General features: G+C 37.2%; 1 protein-coding gene across 2 annotated transcripts in view; it reads right to left on the bottom strand.

The window, feature by feature from the left end:
* Positions 1–24,676, bottom strand: part of CDK14 (cyclin dependent kinase 14) — a 323,842-nt gene that overhangs the window by 123,936 nt on the left and 175,230 nt on the right. For both annotated transcript variants that reach the window (XM_053989755.1, XM_053989764.1), the window contains exons 9-10: positions 20,288–20,408; positions 9,189–9,282 (exon numbers count right to left, since the gene is read on the bottom strand). In XM_053989755.1, the coding sequence (XP_053845730.1) occupies positions 9,189–9,282; positions 20,288–20,408 (215 nt within the window). The remainder of the gene's footprint in view (positions 1–9,188; positions 9,283–20,287; positions 20,409–24,676) is intronic.

Raw genomic sequence — 24,676 nt, 5'->3', positions numbered from 1 at the left:
CAATCTTATATTCTCATAACCCATCTCCAAAATCATAATCTAAAACAGCCTCACATTGATTTTTAGACATTTTTAACCTTAAGGATGTTTTGAACTTTTGCTACAGATCATAAACAACAATTTTGGCCATCAAGATGCTATACAGAAAACTCATTTTTGACAAGCAATGTGCACAATTCAGACACAAGTGAAAGAAGAAAGGGAAAAGGGAAGATTCAAGTGCAATGAACATTGTTTCTTTACTTATGAAAGAAAAAGCAATGCAACTTTTGATGCCTGATCATTTATTATCTCTTCTAGCAAAAAAAGACAGCAAACCAGAGTAAGTTTTTCGAATGTCTGTGCTTTTTTGTAGTACTATATTATCTTGTAGAATAATTTTTTTTTATAGTAGACCAACACTTCAGCTCAGAATGGGCTTCAGCTCCCACAAATGCACAAATTGCTTGCAACTGCTGTTCTGTTCAGTGTCACCTGCATGTAACAGTGTCACCTGCTTGTAATTACAGCTCCATAACACATGTGGACACAACGTGCACAGAGAGGGATTTTACATGGCAAAGATATTTCTGTGGTGTAAGGGGCCAAGAAGGAATGTGCCTGCAAAGATGCAAATCAGTGCACTGATTTACACCAGGTACTGATTTGCACCAGCTGAGTCTTATCACATTTTTTTTCAATGTATTGTCTATAAACACCCTCTCAAAGGCTAGAGGCAAATCTGGAAAAGAAACAATGCTTCCTTATAATTATAGCTCATTTCTCATTCAGCAACCGAAATATGGCAGAAAGTAAACATTCTGATTCCAAAGAAAACCACAAAGCCATTGTTTTCCACTGAACCATGTGTTAATTTGTTTTCTTTTTCTGATAGCCAATTACTCCTCATGTTTTGCACTACCAAGATGATAATAACTCACACTCTTGCAATACCAGCCCAGCCATGCTCAGGGTTTTGCTCAGAATTAGCAGGCTGGACAGGAACATCTTGCAGGCAGATGACACCTATCTGCATGAGATTGTGTGACTGGCTGGCCTGAAATCCAGCCAACCCTCAAAGCAAAAATGTGGGGTTACACATTGTCACAATTTGATGCTGATGCAATGCCAGCGCTCCTCATGAAAATATACTTTCTTAAAATAAACGCTGTGAGATGCGATCAGGAGCAGAGTAGAGTAGGCTTAAGTTTAGAAATAAAGGGAAAAAAACTTTATTAAGTTACTTCTACTATAAAAGATACACACATTAATTTTAGGATGAAGACTTTCTAAAACTCTCTTCTTCCCCCCACCCAAGTTTTAATAAACTACAGTGGGACACTACCTGGGATTTTTGATTAAGCTGGTACTTTTCAGATAATTAATATTCAGTCTATTAAGGGAGAGAGAGTCTCTCTTGTACTATAGATTCTTTAGGAAATACAATTGTTACTTGTCTGTGTCTCCATGTCACACATGGCAACTCCCAGAGAAAATCTGTTAGTGTGATACTCTTCTTTTTATGTTACAGTGTTTTCACTACTGGGCATGAACAGACTGCTCATAGGGCTCCTTTAAGGATGTTTTGTCATGACTAAAAGAAATAGCAGTTAGCTTCTCATTTTGGGACTACAGTCCCCCCATTTTCTTCCTCCCCTGGGGCTGAGGGTCTTAAGAACAGAGATTATCTTCTTTTTGAGGACAGAGGGCATCACTACACTTTCTTCTTCTTGAAGACAGAGGGTATTACTACACTTTCTTCAGCTTTTTTCTGTTCACTCCATTCTTGTGCTGGTAGTCGCTGAAACAGGGTTTTTTTTGCTTATTATTGCATTTCCTTAAAAATGCAGTTTTTGTTGCAGGAGGAATTGGTTTAGTTTATGGTTAATAAGAAAAGTAGCTAAAAGCTACTCTATTATCTTTTCTTACTCAAAAATTTCTTTTTCTAACATCTTAGATCTTAGACTGTCTTTTTTTTTACTTTAGATTGAGGAGGAGTAATATTTCATAAAGCCTTCATTTCCCAGGAAGGGGTTAAAAGTCCCAGACTCCCTGAACAGTTGAAATCTCTGCCCAGAACTCCAACTCCCACGGCTGGGCACCTTCCCCCCGCTCCTCCTTCTCCTCTGCTGGCAAATTCCAGGTGCCCTCAGGCTCTCTGTCTCTTTCCCTCTGTTGGGGGGGGACAAAGGCATCTCCGCTTCTCTCCACCCTTCCGTCCGCAGGGGGCCCGCCCGGTTCCAGTCCTTCAGTTCCCTGGGCCTACCTCGACCAGGCCACATGGCTTCCCCTCTCCCACCCAGCCCGTGGCTGGGCAGGGGAGAGTCTGCACTCTCTGACGATTGGAACTAAAGAGTAAGTTCCCCTGGGAGTTCTTGCGTTTAACCCCTTGTGTTCTCAGAGGCGTGTCTATGCCTTCAGTGGTCAGTCTAAATGCTAATATCTAACTTTGACTACTGATTGGTTTGACTATTAACTTCTTGAGAAAATTTACTTTTATGTAAAACCATGACACACATTAATTTATTATTTCCTCTCCTTCTCTTCCCTCCTGCTGCCAGATGGTAGTTCCCTTGGAAAGTGTCCATAATACACCGGTGTGTACTTTTATGACTTTAAACATGGATAAATGTGAGACTGCATGTCCCAGTTTCTAAAAGAAATGTTAGCAGAGTGTGAGATATGTATTTTTTAAAGCCTCCTTTCCTAACACACATAGGCAATACTCCTCTAGAAATTGTCCTACGTTTTTACAAGATTGCTGTTTTTAAATCCTAGGCCAAGTTTGTTTGCCTAGTACCATATGGGTTTAATGGTATAAGGCAAAGACCAGCGCAGACTATTGATACTCAGACATGGTGAGGATGGGAGTTTTTCCTAAAAAGTGAATGCAAATTAGCATAATTCATCTAGTGCCCTGTTACATGGGAAAAAGTCTACTCACACAGTAATACACAAAACAATATAGTGCAGTCAGAGATCAAAAATTGAGCTGAAACTCCATAAAAAGAAAATTTTAAAATTACTGGAATTCTTTACAAAGCATGAACACATAGAAGATTTACTTTGTTTTTTAAAAGTTAATTTCAAAGGTTAATTTCACTCATACTTGCCTAGTTTAGAATTACTTTCATTTGAAGTTTGGCATAAGACATAAAGCCCGGAGAGGAACCTTGTAAAAATAGTATCAGTGCAAAACTTGCAGGCAAGTACAGTAAAATACTCAGTAAGTGCTATGAGCTTCAAAGAGAAGACCCACAGGTAGAGAAGCCTGCTGTTTATGTAATTAATTTTCAGTGGTGCTGAAAAGAATGAAAATATTTTGCATATTGTTGTTATAAAGCAAAGGAGAGGAAGACTTATTAGCAGGATTGCAATTCTCTACTTACATATTGTGTTATAGAAAATAGAACTCAGCAGCTATGTTTCTAATTAATTAGTTTCAAAAACCTCCCTCATTTTCCTCATGAAGTCATTGGTGGGAAGCAAACAGAAAGATATGGGAGGAAAGCACAAACTTTGCCCTCTAAGAAAGAACAATATTACATTTATATCACAATAGATTCATCCAACCAGAAGAACAGATGTCATCATAGATACCATACCTACACAAAATAAAATTTCATCCCACATTCAACCTCACAATAATATGTATTCCATCAGAGATGAATGACCTGTGTTTCAGAGCTGAAATATTTACTGAGTGAAAGAAAAATATATGTTAAATAATGAAATAGGAAAAATAGAGACCAATAAATTTTACTAAATACCTGATTACACAGATGAACTTCAAAATACAGTGGTTTAAAGTATTCCTCCCTTGGGTTTAGCATTGCTAGCTTCCCAAAAGATGCTACTAATACAATGTACCAGAAAGCATATTTCCTTTGGGTCCATCATAAGCTTAAAAGCTCTCGAAAAGTATTATTCCAGGCTTCAGAGGATGTCAGTGACATGAAGCAAACCTTCAGATACAGAACTACAGGGAGAAAGCTTTGTAGCTTCACAAATGCCTGTTAACATCAGACGTGGAGGAAACACTACTAGCCTGCATTACAAGACACTTCAGGCTTGTAGTCATATATTATAAGTATACGTGCATATATATGTATAAAAATGATATTGCTAACCTTTTAAATCTTTAATAATGGGAGAAACACTTCCATTCCCATTGAAATTAGAATGTCATTTTTCATACCTATCTGAAATGGAAAACTCTTGTGTTTTGCTGCACAGCTCCATGTGGAAAGCTGGCGTTTCTGGCGTCGCCCTTTGGCAGATCAGACTGCTGGGCTCAATGCATATTGTTCTCTTTTAATTACTTTTTAATACTGTGTATGATGGTACCCAACAGAGCAATAGCATCTAATATCAGAGAGGAGTTCTCAGCTTGTTCAATACATGTGTCAGGAAAGACAGAAGTTTCTGGCTGCCATTTCCCGCTCCTGCTGTGACACCCTACCTGCAGTGTGATGCTGCTGTGGTGCACATGCTTCCCACAACCAGGTTTGCAGAGAGAATGCCCATTTTCAGACAAACCAGCCTTTAAATGCCATTGTCCTGCCTGTGCAGAGAGAACTCTTTGTACATTATTCTTGCAGTGAAATCTAATTTGCTGTGTAGTTGGCACCAAGGCTAAAGTTCAGGCAATGCACAGATTATTCCCTTATCGGAAAGGCTTCAGAGCCTGGGAGGAAAATTCACTTTGATCAATTGTGGCTCTCAGAAAGCTCACGTAAAACAGAAAAGACAGAAATACCTTCCTGCTTAAAAAAAAAAAGAAAATCTCTGCAGAAGTAAAATTTAGCTAACACAAGAGACTCAACTCTGATCTGTTTTGAATCTGTTAAGAACAGCAAGTATAAAAGCACATGCTTATATAAAAATCAGAGCTGTAACTAAGTTGCTATCTCCAGTGTGGCATGCACAAGCATACTGCAGGCTGCTCAGTGTAATCAGCTTTAACACTCAACTAATTCATACTGATCATCACCAGATCCAAGGAGCTGTCAATTTTTCTGTGTTACAAGGCTAGCTTGAAGGCATTTGGTGCAGCTTGAACTTCTAGACATAATTAAATTTTATATTTACAATGGCACATTCTCCTTGATGTGAAAACCTCAAAGTTTGCATATAGAGATATGTATGCTAACAAATTATCAACAGGGATAAACTGCTGATAAAGATCTTAGCTACTCCTTATCAGAAGCCAAATGATATTTCCCAATTTTGTGTAATTTTATTTTGAATCAACAGATTGCCTCACATATTTTTCCTATTCTCATGATTTTACTGCTCAATGTGCACTTGATCAAAGTTTCATCCTGTCTTGTGCACATACTGCCAGACTAAATAGAAATGCTAAGATTACCACTTCATGTCTTCAGTCCATCAGACTTAGCACCTTGCAACAAAAACCCAAGCTGCTTGTCTCAGAGAATGGCAAAGCAAAAGGTTTGCTGGAAATGATGATGACACGTCATTAGTTTAGTACTTTGAGGCAAGAGAATTGTTAGCTCTTACAGGCTGTAATTACAAAAAGCAGTCACAGAGCAAGAGGAAAAGGCTGGACATCAGCAAGAATTTCTTCACTGAAATAGTCGTCAAGCATTGGAACTGGCTATCCAGGGAGGTTCTGGAGTTACCATTCCTGGAAGGGTTCAGGAAATGACTGGACATGGCATTTAATGCTTTCGTTTAGTTGACAAGGTGGTATTCAGTCAAAGGTTAGACTCAACCTTAATGATTTTATGATTTAATTCTATAATACTACACTTTCCTCTCTTATTTTCTATGATGCATTTCAATCCAAAAAGTAACCCCAGCTTCAACATTCAGGAAAAAAAGCAGGAGCAAAAATGTAATTGTATACTGATTAAACCAAAACACCTCTGCATTAAGGCACTTATTCACTGTTAAACCTCTTTGAAAAAGCAACCTACTTATATGTGTGATTCCCATTTCATTTGGTAAGCACAGGTTTTTTTTAAGAGCTTATCAACACTTTTAATTTTAGGCAGAAAAAAGAATTCATATTATCAGATCCAAAGTATGACAATAACAACTTGCAGCTGCTTATTCATCAACATCTCCAAGTGCTGGTCTGATTCTGAGAACAGATCCTGTGTATAAATCCTTGCTATTTTATCAAGGCTTGTGGTTGTAACAGAACCTGAGTACTCTTATTAAAAACAGCTGCTGTAACAGAAATAGAGAATCAGGGCATATTACCATTTAAAAACCCACAAATTGAATCAATAGAAGTCAGGTGAGACAAGCTTAAAGAGAAAAGTCCTTAAACAGAACTGAAAGATCAACCACTGTTCTCAATCTACTATACACAATCACTTAATTAAGCTGTTATGAAACGTAAATAAACACCATTCATAATGAGGAAAAAACATATGTGGTGTGTTGTGTTGCATCTATTTTTGCCATGTAGATATGTGAAGAAGGCCAGCAGTTGAGATACACAAAAACATTTAGAGAATCTCTCTGACTTCAATTTGATAATCGCTAAAACAACATACATAAAATGCATTTGATTTCATTTACATAATAATGGCCACTAAACAATAGGAAATCAAACAGTCATTTAAGATTTTTAAACTGTTATTCATGTTAAATTTTATTCACTTTTCCTGGTACTATTTCTTACATTTTTCCAGTTTCCTACTACAAGTAACCAATTCCCTAAGAGCTGCAACCTGGCTCCTTAACGCTAAGGACATGTAGCTATGACTAGCAACAACAGCAGCAGATACGATGAAGATTAATGTTCCTTTTTGTTGCAAGTTGTCTACAAGGTGTGAACAAAGGGATTACTGGTTCAGAGTGAAGGTGGACTGTACCTTCCACCATTTTCAGAAGAGAGCCCTCTCTTATAAGAAAACTGTCACTGGTGAATGCTGAAAACATGAACTATGGGAACTCTTTCTGCAGAAGTCTTTTATTGGCTGATGTGTTTATTTCACAGCCATGTAAGTGCTCACTGTGTGGGAGTCAATCTGGTTAATAGTTATCTGGTAAAACAACCTGATTCATTTTGTGCTTCAGTGCTATTAACTACCCTACTATTTATGACTCATTGGAGAATTAATGAATTTAATCCCTCCGTTCAAATACAAATCCAAACAAGAATAATCCTCGGGTTTATAACCTTTAAATAGATAACTTAAAGCCTTAATGATGCTTAGAGTACATTAGGAAGACACTCACTGAAACTATTTAGCTAATGGTAACTAGACGCTACCATTAGAAAGCCTTATTAATTGTGATTTAAATTTAACTCTGATTTGCAATGGACCATAAAACATCCAGACCAAACATTTATCTATTTATTTGATGCTTTGCAAAAGTTCAAATTAAAGAAAGAGTATCAATAAATTATCCCTTGTTTCAACACTGTTCTCAATATTTACAACTTCAGTTTAAAAACAAAATTTAAAATAATTGGCAGGTCTCAAAATTCATCCTAGATTGCATTTATCTTTGCATTTTAACATACAAATAATTGTGTGGATAGAGAAAAAAACAGAAGTGTACAAAAGGTTTACAGAAGGCATACAAACATAGATTTATATGATACACCCATCACTATCACTTTTTGCACTATATCTTGCAATCTCATACAATAAATTGCAAATAAGGCCCCGCTAAAGGAAGAACCTGATTTCTGCTGATACAAGTGCCCTCAACTTCAACAGCAAAAACAATCAATAAGATTTTTCTGCAATAAATAAGAGGAAGCCTCAAGGAAGAATTCTTTCAAAAATTCATGTTCTATAAATAAGGAGAAAATTAATAAAAGAAAAGCACAATTTGTTTAAAAAACAAAAGCCAGAAACTGGCTCAGAAGTTGCTAGCTTAAAATACACAAGCTGGCAAACAAAGCAATGAGACACGTCACAGGAACTGCTCAGAACTGCTGCTCCCAGTCTATGTTGCAGCATAGCTGTTCTTTCACAGCACAGAATTTTCAGGGTATTAGCCAACAGGGCAGAAAAACCAAATATTTTGTAGAAAATGAGTTATATTTATATCACAATCAAGTAAGGCCTTATTTTAGAGAGATATTTTTTATAAGTCATTCCTAAAAGCATTTGCTAAATTCCCTGATGTCCCAACAAAAGAGACAGAGTGCAAGCAAGGCTGAATAAAGTGAAGAATGTAAATTTTTTAAACATATTATGAAAGACTTTCTTCCTCTCCCCATGGACCAAGAAAGAACACCAAATAAATACTCTGCATTTGAAATAAATGAATACTGACAAAATAACTTTTGAAACCACAGCATGCTCATGTTTTCCTTCTAAATTTATGGTCAGAAGCAATCCAGAGATTGACACATTAGGGTAAGCACTGCTCCTACGATACCTTCCCTGATGACCACCCAACAGCACCAGCAGCCACTCAGGTCAGCAATGCCTTCCCTGAACAAACCCACTCCACAACAGCACAGCTCCCAGGAGGGCATCAGAGTAGATACAAACCTTTATTGGGGGTCAAGAAAAGTTGTTCCTGAACCTTTTGTAAGGGAACTGCCAAACCCAGAGCACAACAGAAGAAAGAGCAAATGAAAATAAAATCCCAAGCAAACAAAGAAAACTCAAAACCCCAGGTAGAAAAATGCATAAATGATCATTACTCTTGAGATAAATTACATTTTCTTTCACTGCCAATGTAGATGTGTCATGAGTGCTTTTGAACAACCCACATGAAGGCCCTAACCAGGCTGCAGAAGCTGTAGTCAAGGACCCCTGCTGAATCTAAGCATGATTTCAGAATTCCTATGCTGTTTCTTACCTCACTTACTATCTTACTTTTCCTTTATATATTTATATAACAAAAAAATACTTGGCATTAACACTATAATATCAGTAGAATATTAATAAGGCCATCCAGAGCTGTCCTCTGCAAAGTAAAGATGACAAACTGTCTGGATTTCCATTGCCTTACATTTGGAAAGCTTTTCCACAATTGCATAAACATCTTTGTTTAAAAAACAAAACAAACAAACAAACAAACAATTATGTGAAAAATTATAAACAGAACTTTTTACTCAGAATATATCAAGTAAACTGTATCTAGCTTGTGGACTGGGCTTCTGATCCTTGACTTTATTGGTAATTTAATTCCTAACACAAAGAAATATGTGAACATTTAGCAATTGATCCTTTGTTGTCTTACTTCAGCAATAAAGAACTCACCAGAAATATCCTTTCAAGCTGATCTTGAATGTCTTTCATTCCTGGAAAAGCAGCGACCCCTTGAATCATTTCTACAAAGATACAACCCACTCCCCTACAGAAGGAAAAAATAAAGGCAAGGTTAGGAAGATTTCTTATAGACCAAAAAGCAAACAACAATGTTTTTGTATCCTTTACCAGCGTTTAAATATTTTTTTTTTAATTGATGCCAGGTGGAAGGACAGACATAAGCATTTGCTAAAATCGGTGTACGAATGAACACTTCTCAGGTGTTTGAAGAAAGGCACAGAGGTAGCAGGAATATGATTGTGAGTGTTGAGACCAATAAAGGCACAGCTGCTGATTTCTGTATTAGTGCTTCCCAAGCAGAATAGTCGTGCTCCTGAAGAAACTGTGGAGATGTGGGAATGGCAGTGAGAGCATCCTTGGGAGAAGCTGAATGGGGACAGACCAACAACACGGAAGCACACTCAGCATAGGACAAGGAGAACCTGGGAAAAGGTGAGTAAAAAGGAAAAGGGCACGTGGCTGCTCACAGGCACTGAACTTAACTACCACCCAAATGCTTTGGGGATGTACTTGCTTGGACTTTCTTCTCACCTCTTCCAGTATAAATGAAAGAAGCTAAAAAGCTGCTGACCCCATTCCCCAGAAGCTCTGGCTGAGAGGTCCTGCAATGGGCTGAGAAGCCATGAGCTCCTTCCTCTCCCCACAACAGCCACCTCCTTTTACAGCTCCTGTCCTTGGTTTCCCACACGATGTACTCCACACGAGTGCCCCTCATCCCACTGAGTTAAACCAGTGGCAGAAGTACTGGGAAATCAGACGGTAAAAATATCTGAGGCACACTAACTACAACACAAAGAATGCGTTCTCAAATGTTGAGGAAAGCTTCTGTGACTCCATCTCAAATTCCAGATAACCTCTGAACTTCCTGCATCTCAAAAGGAAAGCAAATTACAAACTTGCACTTGTATCTTTTCCAGATGAAAACAGCTCAAGAGTTGTTTGTTCCCTCAGCAAAAATAATTTTAAGAGAAAACTTCCCTTTTGGCTATCAATAGGATGCAGAATTTGATTATATACTTCAACTTCTTCAATTACATTTTTCTGCATACATTTTTCTACAACTTTCATATGCAAACACCCATGTATGCTGTACAACCATACATGTGTGTTGTGTAAGCAACACACAAAATCACTCTTCACTCAAAGCAATAACAAGTTTAAATCCCCAGAACATATATCAAAATGAACTAAGAATTTGCAACTAATTAACGACAGCACCACCGCCCCCTAAAACTGAGAGTTTTGTTTCTGTATCAGAAAAATCCCAGCAATAACCTCTAATTTAACTTTGTTTTTAGAAGTAAATAATTTGGAATGTAGTAATTACATACTTTTTCATTCCGTATGCATCATGATGATGCATTCAGAAAGCAGCATTTAATTTTAGGATTTGTGTGCATATATTGGTGAGGAAGCGGTTCTAGAATAAAATAACTTAATGAAAACAGGTTGCATATTTTCATTAAGACTAGAGCTGAGTACTTACAGATACCACTTAACTAAAAGTATCAGTAAATAACCTGTGCTGTATTCATCTCAGGCTTTGACAAATACCCAATAATGAAACAATTTTACATTCCAGGACAATAAGGGTTCATAGTCAAGTTTTTGAAGAAGAAAATTAAATATACATCACCATTTTCTAATTCTACAACCCAGAGCATAGATATATTAAGCAAAGCTTCTCGTGGCATAGAAAAGTGGAAGAAAACTTTGGAAAGCACAGTTGAAGGCAAATTTTAGACTAAATCAGGTGTTTATAAAAGAGAGGTTAAAATTTATGTTCCATATGCTTCTGCTGGTTACTAAATGAACTGAATTGATTAAACTGCCATTCATCATTTAGTCTGGTTAGTGCTTCATTAGGCACAGATAGGCACAATATATCTTTGTCAAATGCTTATAAACAGTACCAGCATCTCAGGCAAGGAAAAATTTGAGATTTTAGCCAGGAGCCATTTATTCAAGATGAGCAATAAAACAATTGAACTTAGACTAAAGAAAAGAGGATCACCGTTCTATTCTTGCAACCAGAAAAGAGGAATTTGATTAAACCAGCATATCACTTGAGAGCATATACAAATCTTCAGAGAATCTTCATCTAGCTGTTTGAACAGAAATGCAGTAAGGGCAGCAGGAAGATTCTGCCAAATTTTGCATTGCTTTACATTATTTATAAATCTGTCCACTTTTAGTGGTTCTGACACAAGTATAAGCAAAAAAAACCAAGTAAGAATAGCAAGAAAAACTGAATAAAAATTTCCTGCTTGGAAAGAAGAATCCTGTTATATATATCCTATATCCTATTATATGTCTTGGACTCTTGTGCAGCCTAGAATTCCATTTAGTGGCAAGAAATAGAAAAGCACTGGAGTTAAACAAACACCTAATACAAAAATCAAAAGGGTATTATAATCATTGGGGAGAGAAATATAAGCAACTTTCAAGATTTGACCTGGAAGACTGCTGTTCCCTTCAGCCCACTTGAAAATTAAGCTTATGATTGGTTTCAAAGTTTATGGTGTTCAACACATTGACGAGTAAGTCAATAGAAAGAGAACTTTAAATTAATACTAAAAAAAAGGAAAATAGTAATACAGAAAAAGTATGATATTGAACTAGGAAATGGATAGGAAAGACCCAGAAAGCCATAACAGCACATAAAAGCTTGAAAATAGCTGGATGGTATTTTAGATGTCATAGTGGTATTGCTGAATTTTAGGATCACAGTAAGTAGAAACCTGAGTCTGTAATAGGATCCCTGCATTCCAAACTGTAAATTCACACACTGCAAACCAGAAAAGAAATAACACCTTTACAAGGCCTTGAAATTTTGTCTTGTTTTTACAGACCTCACAAACTTTTAAACAGTTTAGAGGTGTTTTTGAACAAAGCAAAAACTATTATAATGTCAGAAAAACTGGGTTTTGAGGAAAAAATTAAAAAAATTATGTCATTCTTGGCTATAAGAAAACCCAAGGGACAAGGGAGAATGTGATGACTCTATTTAAAATTATGCAAAACAAAGGACAGGGCAGAACTGATTAGAATTTTAATGGTTCCCAGAATTTTAGGTAGATCCAAAATAGTATAACTAGAAATAGCAGAATGCCTTTAGGAAATAGAAATTTTTGGGTAAGTGTTAGGGAAATACAATTAATAATTGTGCTATATCCCAGTCTCACAATGGACTTGAAGCCCAGTTACAGTCATGTAAAACTAGACAAGCTGAAATACTTAAAAATATTCTTCAGGAAACAGATTTGCAGTAACAGTAGAGTGGACAGGATGATCTCATGCACCAGTCCCAGCTCTAGTTTCAATGACGCAAAGATTACTTCTTAAAATATGAAATAGAGGCTTTTCAGGTGCATGCATCTCCAAGGGTATGTTATTTAGATGAACTTGTGCATGTTCACCATACATTTTCAGGAAGCACATATAAATAATTTTTGACAAAAGAATATTACCTTAACAAATTTTGGTGTATTCAGTTTGGATTTTCCTACTCTCTTTACAGGACTTCTGAGTTTGGATAAATAAGCCATATAATGCTGCAATGTTGTTCAGAGATCTTCCCATTGCAATGGCAGAGGATAAACTTGCAAAGTGACAGCCATATAATGCTGAAATGGGTGGTTTACTCTCTGATGACAAAAAGCATGACTAAGCCTATTGATATATTGATGAGACCATACATGGCCATGCCATCTAATATTGCTCTTCTATTGTCCTTAATTTCCTGGGACTCTGGGTGTCACTGTACTGCCTTATACAGAGTAAGAATTACTAGCACAGCTGAATGGCTTCTCTTGCATTTGAATTGACATAGTAAATGAGCCTGTAAAAATGAAATTGAATGCCTCAGGAACCTTCTTTTTTTGTCGGCTTTTTTTTGCACAGCTTTTATAATTCAGAAGGGTATTCCCTTAAAATTAACTTTCTTACTGGTAGATTGGTTTTACAAGTTTGGCTTAGGGATTCTCATTTCTGTCTCTGTCTAACAAAGATCCTTATTGCTACAAGAATCTCCAGCATATCTGTACTTGAATACTGTAAAACAAACAAAAAAAAAAAAGCATAACAGCTTTGGTAAAGCACAATATGTAAGGGATGGTTTCTTCAGTTAATATTACGACTTTCTTTGATGGAGACATAAAAGAAAGTACAGACACGCTCCAGAATGAGGAGCTGTTTCCAAACCAAGTTTTAGTTTATATTTAAATCAAGTATATAGAAACCCTATATTCTTACTATATATGTTTTAAAGTGTTGAATATTCTGCCTTGAACAGATCTGCTTTGTAGCAGGCTCCATGCAGGTGATAATATTCAGCATGACCTTTGCAATGAAAACCTATGCTGGGTCTTCACATAGTATTTTTATCTAGTCATTAAGCCTGTTTTCTGTGTGCAGGGTATGGCTTCAGAGTGGGAAGGCATTTTATGAAAGCCAAGTAATTCCTTTCAGTAATCCCCGGTGAGATTTCTGAAATTCAAAGGAACAACAGAGTTTTCATTCAAGCTTCCCAAACAGTGTGTGTTCCCAAACACACTGTTTGTAATGCTAAATATATCAGAATTAAAAAGCAAACAGACAAACAAATAAAACCACAAACAAAACCTACACACACTCCCCTTCAAAATCCCGCTGCTTTACTTTTTTATGGATCTGTCACCAAGATGTGATACTGTAGCATCTTCCATAAAATCCTGGTAATATACATGTTGTAAGGGCAAAGAGATTTTTATCTTGTCTGATTTATTCAGGAAAAAATGTCATGTTTCTTCATCATCCTGCTTATGAACACGATGATGAAAACAAATCTGGGGGGAAAGGAATATAAAGCAAAGGACTTTTTTCTCCTTAACTGACAAAAATCTGATTTATTTCTACTGTGGAAGACTAACGGAATACCCACAAATGCTGAAGTTGGTTGGAATTTGCCTTTCATTAACATGTCTGTTCATGTTGGTTGGAATTTGTCTTTCTTTGATATATAAGAAATAACATCTAATGGATGATACAGTCTGATAAAAATACAGTGGCAATAAGGCAAACAGCAGTTGTCACCTCAGAAGTAATGAGATAACCAAAATTTCCCTTTCATGATGACAAAAAACATTAAAATTTGTGCAGGAAGCATATGCAATGAATGAAAACTAAACTGACAGCTCAAGGTATTGTACTTACAAAAAAAATAGAGTGGTCATGTTCTTGCATGTGTCACTGAATACCTAGAAATAAAAGCTCCATAATTTTTTTTGTTTTGTATCAATACTCAGTTTCTATATTAAGAAATACTATATTCATGAAGGATTAAAAAGTACATGATCCCTTCTTGTGGGATTCTTTCTATTGGACTCACTCATTCTATAAAAGCAGAGTCAAAATAAGCTCAAGAAAATAAAATACTCCTCAAACTTGAGCAGCATTTTGCCAAGAGACACTTTCTTGTTGAATATGTACTTTCTCATTTTCTGCATCCAGATACTTTTGTAATGTACTTTCCTTACACACAGGAAATGTATTTCTAGCAATAAAAAAATAATAGCAAATCTGGTACTGCAAATGGATAAAAGTGGAATTTAGATTTCAGCATTTCAGGAACTGAAATGCACTTCTGTCATGGTTGCCATAACCACAGACCCAGACAGTTCCTCACTTCCTCACACAAAGCATTTCCATGAATCTGAGCCTATAGAATTTTCCAATCAAAAGCTAATTCAGCTGATAAAACTTTTGAAGAACTCACTGACAGCGAGACAAATTTTATTAACAATACCTTTATAGTTACTGCAATATTACCTTTATACCCTAATCTTACACATTAGCATTTCTTTGGAGTGGAAGTCATAATCCTGAGGAACATCAAGCGCAAAAGAGCTAATTTGCCCTATGCTGTTTTCTCTCTCAGGCCCCAAGAAGTATTTCTTCAGGGCATACTGGGACTACTGCTCTCATATTTCTCTCACTGCAAACCATTTACAAGAGAAACATGCCTTTGTAATGTCCCCCGTGTAAAAACCATAATTTGGTGCATTTGTGTGTAAGACCAAATCCATTTTTATGTAATGAATGTCTTAATTACGGTTGCAGGTCTTCATTGGTCAAATATTCATGAAAGCATGTATCGAAATATAGTGAGCACTCAAATCCACACTCTTAGCAGGCTATGTGTGAAAAGTGGTGTGTTCTCATATACCATTTATTTTTCTAATAATAGGATAGAAAAACTTCATATGAATAGGTTTTCCTAAATTAAGCTCAGATTTGAAATAATGTATAACAACCTAAATGTAACAAAGATAAATAAGGGTGATTTAAGAAGCAATTTTGTAACATTTTACTAGCCTAGTTTTTAATTTATTTCTTCTGCAACACTAAACATAGCTGATGCTAGTTAATAAAAGTGAATTTAAAATATATCCCAGCCCATAACTGCTTAGGTTACATGTACTGTGACTGACTGTATTTTTTTATAAACAAAACAACAGAATATATTAAAAAATGCTAGCTGTTAGCAAACAGAGTTTAAAGACAGCTGCACTTCAAAATAAAATATCCCTGGTGACTTCTTGATGTAACCAACCCAGATGTAGCAGCAGTGCATGCATTACCAGAATCAAATGGACTTAATAGCCTCTTTAAATTGCTTCATTTACTAATATTATATTCTTCCCGTAAGGAACAAATAGAATAGGTTAATTTAGGGATTTTTTCCCTATGTTTCTGTGTTACTTATATATGGGTTTTAGTAATCCATAAACCCTTTATGTGTTGAAGCCTATTTTCCTTACATTGACTTTCAAAGGAATGTAAAATTCAAGGATTAGGACAAGTTACACCAGAGGCAATGCAAAACCATTTTCCTAGCTACTAGTAAGTCCTCACCAAGGCAAGGGAAAAAAAAAGCGGTATCAAAGGTTATCACAACTCTTTGATGCAGTTGTGGGTAGTATAATACATTCATATAATGCTGCTGTATCAAATGCTGTCAGCAGTACATCACAAAGCCTGACACACTGATTTCCATCACCAGCCTGACACCACTATTGCATGTACATCTTCATTAATATTATTTTAATGCCAGTGGCTATTTAAAAAAGAAAACAGGAAAATGTAACATTGCATGTGGATCATTAGCTTTTAGTTACTATTCTAATTCTCTACACCAGCAAATGAAGTGTAAAAATAGCCCGCAGCCTCTGCCACCTGCTTCCCAGCCACTGTCCAGTGGTTAATATTTGGACTCTTTTTTCATGCAGCTGGTCTTCTACTCTGTGGGAGCCTCACTTTCTGTTCCCGAGGAACCACCATGAAATGTCATTTATCATGGCTATAGAAAAAGCCCTGTGACCTTATTTTTTTTTCTTTTCTCTAAATAGAGGAAACAGCTGTGCTTTCTACCTTAACATTATTTAAATATTTAGTGAAGTGGGCTGCCTAGTTTTGTCATCATGTAGATCATCAACAACGACACAGGAGAGCACACACTATCTGCCATAAGGACATAATGCCAGTAATTGCATAAAAATGCTAATGCTACAAACACACTTTTGATAACAAATTACCAAATTATCTTGGAATCTGATGGTAGACAGGTTTCTCCATGTCTCCCTTCCTCCCACTCTGGGAAGCCACTAAATGGCTTTAATGTAATTATGGCTCAGCTCTGTACAACCATTGTGTAAGCACAGCCCCAAGGCTGCTTGGGCTCCAGCAGAGCTCACTGTCAGATGTGCCAAGTAAGCACAAGTGACCTTAGCAGGCAGCTACACCTCTCACAATCAAACTAGAAGTGCTGTCTCAGGCAAGCCAGCAAAGCACAGAAGTAGAAATTTACAGCTCTTCTGTCACACACAGTTCACATTTGCTCTCATCTGATTTCCGATGTGGCAAAGGCTGAGCCCCTGCACAAATTGCTGCCATGTGAATGAAACTGTATTACTAGGTCCCTTTTTCCTAAGCCCTTCATAGTTCCTCAGTTTGTACAGGGCAGAAAAAATATTGTAAGGGCTACAAATTGAGTACAAGAGGAATTTGACATTGTTTTTAATTTGAAACAGAACACACACCTCTGATCCCTGAGCACCAGGATTTTTTTTAGGCCTTTATGAAATGCTCTGTGCAAGAGAACATCATTTATTGATATCATTGAAGATGTAACTATTGTGTTCTTCCCCAATACTCAAGTCCTTTTTGTCAGAAAACAAAATAATGACCTGGATTGCTGAAGTAGCATTTAAAGTCCTTCCTTGATCTGCCTGCTGCCCATGTAATTTGAATGTAAACATATGATTATGAAGGAAATGCTCAGTCTGCAGATGTAGTAACTTTTAAATGCTTTCAATTAGCTACATTACTTAATCTTTAATACAGGAACACCACATATTTTCATTGGATCTTCTAATACCTCTTTTACTAAAATCATCATTGGGGGGAATGTTAAAAGATCTATTTTTGACAAGCTATTGAGCTTTGGAGAAAACCATTTTTATTTATGGAAAAATTTGAAGCAACAATAAAAAATGTTTTAAGATCCTTTGTTCAGTTTCACAGTGCAGTGTTTTTTAAACTGGGAAAAGTTAAAAAAAAATTCCAATATTGCTTTTAACTAAAAGAAAGCATTTTAAAGTGCTTTTTGAGCAGTTTGCCCTATGAAAGCATTAAAATTTTTCTTTAGCCATTTCCGTATATTGTCTCTAATTTACAAGTTGACTCATGTATGTGCAGACATACACGAATACACGTGGCTCATGAACTGAACAAATGTAGAGGGAACTATGGGAAGGTGAGCAGAAAGGACTATTTATCTCTCCCAGCTATTTCCATCCTCTGAGTCAGTTGTCTTGCCTCACCCCAAGCAAGCTGAGCTTCTTGCTGAGGGCATCTGAGGTATTACTTGAAAAAGAGGTGATTGTAGAACATCAGGAGCAGATGGGCTGCAGAGATTGTATGCAACCTGTGAAGACACCAGGTTGAACCTGATATTTAGGAAAACAGGACAGTTTTAGGATAGATGAGAAACTGAGAGGCAGAAGGAAATTATTTTAGACCTGTGAAGTGGAGAATGGTCTGAGGAAAACCAGATGATACAGAAGATGCTGCCTTTGTCTCTCTGGCACACTTGTAATATCACAGTGGTCACATTTGGAGTTTTCTCACTGTCCCTTTTTTACCTCTTGGTTCACCTTCCCTTAGATCTCAAGGAACTGCAGCAGCCAGGGCCCAGTTATACTAACCACTCACTTCAGTATTAGGTATTCTAGTATTTATACTCTGTAACCCCTTCACATCAAACAATCCTGTGATTTCTAAATCAGGTCCCCAGGAGCCAAGATTTTCAGGAAAACCTGTTTTTATCCCATAATCTCTGATTTCAGCTACGGGACTAAATACAGCCTCATGTTTAGTTCCCCAGCCAAAACATTTTCCTGCTAGGTCTTCAGTTTCAATATTACACTGCAAGATGACCTTAAAAATATTCACATACCATATGAAAACATAAGGTGCTTTTAACCTTATCTTACAGTTACCCCTAGATTTTAATATTATCATAATTCTGACTTTGGTTTGCCTGTATTAAAAAAAGATGTTTCAGTGAACTGCAAAAAATTACTGTACTTTTCTGAAAATTCCTCAGTAGAACATTTTCTCAAATGAATGTGTTGTAAAGGTTTAAAAAGTTAAACATGCATTAAAAAATCCAAAACCCAACCAATCAAAAAAAACTCAATGCAAACAAGCAATCAAATAAAACCCAAACATATTCCAGAGCATCTTCCTTTCCTTGTAAGGAAGAGGATTTTTTTTCCATATTTCAGAATTTGTACAGATTACAGAGATCCTATCACCTCAAAAACTACAAAATAAGTTAAGGAGTTCCAGTGTGGTTTTAATAGCCAAAAAACCAAATACTTTCCTTGTTCCTTGTTCAACACGGGACTAAATTATGTAATCAAAAATGAACAAGGTGATATATATTATACAAATCAAACTAATCTTCTATATCTGCTAAATAAAATCTGTAGGTTTGAAAGAAAACTATTCAACAATATTTACTGCTACCAAATACAGTAGATTAAGAACTGAGGCTTTATGCTCACAGCCAGAGAATTCTGGTTTTCTCCTTGCTACAAGTGGGCATGGTGAAAGTCTTGTCTTTTGCAAAACAAATTTCACACCATAGGAAAATACTACACACTAAGGCTACAAAGTCAGACTACAGTCTCTTGCAAAGCACCAAGGGCATCCTGGCCTGTACCAGGCATAGTGTGGCTAGCAGGACCAGGGAGGTCATTCTTCCCCTGTGCTCAGCACTGGTGAGGCCACACCTTGAGTGTTGTGTCCAGTTCTGGGCCCCTCAGTTTGGGAAGGACGTTGAGACACTTGAGCGTGTCCAGAGGAGGGCAACAATGCTGCTGAGGGGCTTGGAACACAAGCCCTTTGAGAAATGGCTGAGGGAGCTGGGGTTGTTTAGCCTGGAGAAAAGGAGACTCAGAGGTGACCTAATCACTCTCTAAAACTCCCTTAAAGGTGGTTGTGGTCAGGTGGGGGTTGGTCTCTTTCTCCAGGTAATGACTGACAGAACCAGAGGACACAGTCTCAAGCTGTGTCAAGGGAAATATAGGGTGGATATTAGGAAAAGGTTTTTCACAGAAAGAGTCATAAAGTCCTGGAATTGTCTGCCTGGGCAGGTGGTAGAGTCACCATCCCTGGATGTGTTTAAAAAAAGACTGGATGTGGCATTCAGTGCCATGGTTTAGTTGAGGTGTTAGGGCATGGGTTGGACTCAATGATCTTGAAGGTCTCTTCCAACCTTGTGGTTCTGTGAATTCTGTGAATTCTGTAGCAACAGCTGGTAGCAGCTGCCAGTCAGTAGGGTGGCAGGAGGGGATTCCTTCAGGCAGATACTGCATGAACCACACATATCACTACACATATGTTTTTTAACCTGTACCAATGATCCAACTACATACTTGGTTTACATGTCTTAAAAAACCAAGCGCTAAAGCATCTACACTTACCACATGTCAAGGCAGGTGGAATATTCTGTTGATCCCAGAAGGACATCTGGAGGCCTGTACCATAGGGTTACCACTTCATTGGAATATGTATGACTAGGAACTGATTTAGCTCTTGCAAGACCTGTGGGGTAAACACAAATAAATTAATGTCCACAAAGCAAAGAAATAGTTTGCTGTACAGTTACAATCTCAAAGGACATATGAGCACCTATCACATAATGTGACAGGCATGTTGCAAAAGTCTTTTTCTTCTAGAACTGGAGCACTTTACTTAATGGTAGCATCTATCATTAAGTACCTGGCTAAACAGAGCTGTGAATATTATGAAGGGATAATAAAATATGCTTTTCATAATGACAACCACAGGCCCAGGAGAGATGCAAAGATATACAGTGGTATACCTAAATAAAAGACAAATAAACAAAGGTTTTAATGGCCATTAACTGCTCATCCTGAGGCATGAATAGTCTTCCATTTCAGTGTTATCTAGAAAAAGAAAATGAAAAGGAAACTCCCAGACAAATGATGCCACAGATGAGATCTGGCTTCTTAGGGAAGCCTAGGAAACCTTCAACAGCTTGCACTGCAAAGCCCAGCCTGCTTATTCAAGTTTACGTTTGAAAGCTGTAGACACTTACAGATTACCATTCAAATAAATATTAATATTGCAGCAATACAGTAGAAAATGGTATGTGAAAAAATCCTCTCTCAAGAATTGCATATTGGCAGTGCTCCAATTTCAGAAATCATTTCAATAAAATCTGTGGCCTACTAAAGATATATTTACAATAATTGTATTTTAAGCCTGTCAGTCATTTAAAGTAATTCATGTTACTACACAATTTATGTAAAAGAGTGATCATCATATGCTAAACTGAGAAGTTTACAAGTCTGTTTCTCCTATAGAGGACTCTCTCCTCCAGAAATGTAAAAAAATCTTCAGGGCTAAGGTGACTCTTCCTATTATGGGCCTGAAAATGCTTTTTCTAAATTATCTGATCATAGCTACTGCCTTGAGAACATCCACTTCCTTGCTGGGAACACTGGACATGCACAAGTAATGGAAAGCAGGAGAATCCAGTACTGGCTGCTTTTTTGTGTCTTCCTGAACTACTGGTTTTCCTTTCAGAAAACAAATGGAATTACTATAACAGAAGGTCATGTTTTACACCTTACAGAAACAAAGAAGCAAAGTCATACACTCAGAAAGAAATAAGCAACATGAGAATTCCTGAAAGAGTGCAAAAGAGAGTCCTTTGCCCCTTTCTTCTTAATACACTAGAAAAGCTATTTATGAACATTTACTGTCAGTGAATATATCTCCATAGCAATGATGGCCAATCTTGCCAGCAGATTGCATTATCAACTGATTATAGCAATTAGACCAGTGTAGTGGAATAATTTGAATTGTATGCAATGATCTATTCTTTTAAAAATTACATTTGAAACATGAATACCTATTTTTTAAATTTGCAGACCTCCATTTCTTTAAGGTTTGTGCATCTGTCCATCAGCTTGATGAACAATTTGGTTACAAAGACAATCCAGGGTTGGCCAGGTACAGCCCCAAAGAGGCCAGAGGAGAGGTTACATCATGTGTTCCACAGTGTCTCTGCCTCCAGATTAAAGTTTTTGCTTCTAGGAAACCAGCAACTACCAACAGCTCTAACTGGTGAGCAGTTCTTATTCCTGGCACACAGAACCATTAACAAGCCTGAGTTTCTGTGCATCAATACTCCATGTGAGTAAACTGAAACAGTATTCCCTGCTACTGGATATGGACCGGGATATCCACCATATTTGTGGATATGGACCTACTACTACTAAGCAATATAAAAATTATGAAAGGATTTGAGAAGTCTGGATGGTGAATGACTCCATCCTTTTTGCCTTTCTGAGCCCTCCCCATTAGTCTTGTCTGAGGAAGACTAAATTTATTTGCAAATTCTAATCTTCTACCAAGTTTTCCTAGGAGAAGAGGCATAACCAAGGTGGGGGAAAGGCCTCTTGAAGAAGCCACATCATGTGTTTCAGGGAAAACTGTCAAAAAACTTTAGAGCTTGTAGGATGACAAACTCAAATTTTCATGACACAAAGGTATTGACCCACACATTTCACAAATCTTTCATGTAGAGATAAATGAGTATCCAGCCTTTCATAGCAGAAATTATGTTGCAAATAATAATACCATAAACCATGGTTGCCAGCTGGCTTCTGCCACTTTACTGACAAGGATGCAGCTGTGCAGGTGTTATAGTCAGCCAAAGCACACCTTTCCTCCTCTCCTGCGACTCTTCAGCCTGGAACCAGTCCTCCCCTCCTGTTGGGAATGCCATCCATGCTGTTTCCTCAGTATACTGCTTCTAGATCTCCTCCACCTCTAATCCATTCCAGATGGATTCATTCTTAATGAAAATCCATCTTATTTTCAAAGAATGGTCCTTTTGGGCTAGTCCCAGCCTGTTGGACAACTGAATGTTTTTCTTTAATCCATTCTTCACTCCCCAACACTATGAAAGTTTCATTTGAGGTTGGCCACTGCACCTGGTTTCTCAGTTATAAGAGGATCATTAATGGAATTGAGAAACATTTAAACAAAATCTTAATTTGTGAAAGCAAGCTGAGGCCCTACACTTCAATCAGACAGCACCACCAGGTCAAGAGGTGTTCTAGTTTGAGTTAAACCATAACAAAAGGCTTATGAGTACAGGCTACATGTTTTAAGTTGTGGCCAATTGGTTTCCTAGTTGGCCACACACACTGCTTTGGAAAGTAAAAGGGAAAATGGAAAGCAGGAGTGAACAACCAAGCAAAATACTTACAAAAGCTAAAATCTGGAAGAGGAAAATTTGGCACAGTCCCACTGCTCAGTCAGTCACTCACTCCCCTTGTGCAGGACTGACAGGACCTGAATCAGGCTAATGCCTCAGAGAAGCTGCTTTCTTGCAGGGAGGGAGAAACCTTTGCTTTTTCTGAATAATTCTCTGCTCTGCATAAAGAATGCATTTAGCAATAATGAACACTTTCACTCAAAATTAATGCAAATGTCATCACACATGAAATATGAAAAAAATACTCTAAACTTTCAGATATATTTACAATGTAAAAAGAATGCTATCAAAATGTATATGCGAAACACTAAGATAATACATTTCTTGTTTTGATGGTCCAGATACAAATATATGACAGTTACCAGGGTTTTTCCACATATCCTTCTGCAAGAAAACTTACTACATATTTTATACCCCTTTGCATATCCAAACATGCTTACTCATGCAAAATTTATTTAAGCACATCCTTCAACTGAAAGAAAACTGAAGGGTAGGATTAATTAGCACAGCATGTTCGATCACTTTCTTTAAGGGTTCCCTGTCTGTTTCCATGGTTACACTACAGGAAGAATGACAATCTCATTTAAAAAAAACAGAGCTTATAGGGGATCATCAAAACTTCAAATCTTAATGGCCCGTGTGCATAAAAGCCAAAAGGTAAGTGGCGGATCATGAGGTGAGCACACCATATTTACATATTGCTGCCTGAGCACTCTTTTAGCCTGGGAAGATGGAGGAAGGATTTCCTGACAAGCAGTGAACTCCCCTCTGATTCCTGTGTCTCACAAAAGATAAAAGGGCAACATATGTCCTGCTGTTGCAGCCCTATTTTGGGAGAAGGAATCCAAGCATAAGTCCCAGTTTTGAAAATTAAGGTTGTGTCCGATCCACTGGGGAACTTGTATGTAATTATGGGAAGGACAGACAATCTTTAATGTTCTCTGAGGCACTGACTTCTTATGACCATTATTTACCCAAAATGAAAGAAGAAACTGTTCTGATGCATTACATACTGCAAGGCTTGCAGAACATCATCTAGCTGCTCTGTGGTACAAACCACAACTTAATTTTAACTCATTCATTAAACAACAGCTCAGGATGCCCTGTGAAACCCAGTATTTAAAATACAGAGTGAATGATCTATGTCTGTGTATGTTTATGTCTTTAACATAGAAAATCCCCTGCTGCCTCCTACTCTGAACTTAAAAAAAACCCTTTTTTTTGAAAGAAGAAATTTTCTTGCTTGGTAAACACAATTGTCTCCACTTCATCTGGCTACATCCTAGACTCAGAGGATGTATCTGATTTTACCTAGGATCAGTTATTGACAAAACATATTGCACTGATTTATCACTGTAATTTTTAAATTGTATTTGGTTTTTACAAGAGGCTGTAGCTACATCCAGACTCGAGACTTATCCAATACACACATCTTTGGCTACATGAACACAAATATTAATATTTGATACCTCTCTAGCTGCAGGATAGCTTCCTAGTCAACTTCATATGACAATTGGAAAGCCTTTGTTCACAGCAAATACGATTCTGCAAATGAGAA

Source organism: Vidua macroura, chromosome 1 (genome assembly GCF_024509145.1).
Source record: "Vidua macroura isolate BioBank_ID:100142 chromosome 1, ASM2450914v1, whole genome shotgun sequence".
Lineage (NCBI taxonomy): Eukaryota > Metazoa > Chordata > Aves > Passeriformes > Viduidae > Vidua > Vidua macroura.
The sequence above is the reverse complement of the archived record's forward strand: the minus strand, read 5'-3'. Positions and strand labels throughout refer to the sequence as shown.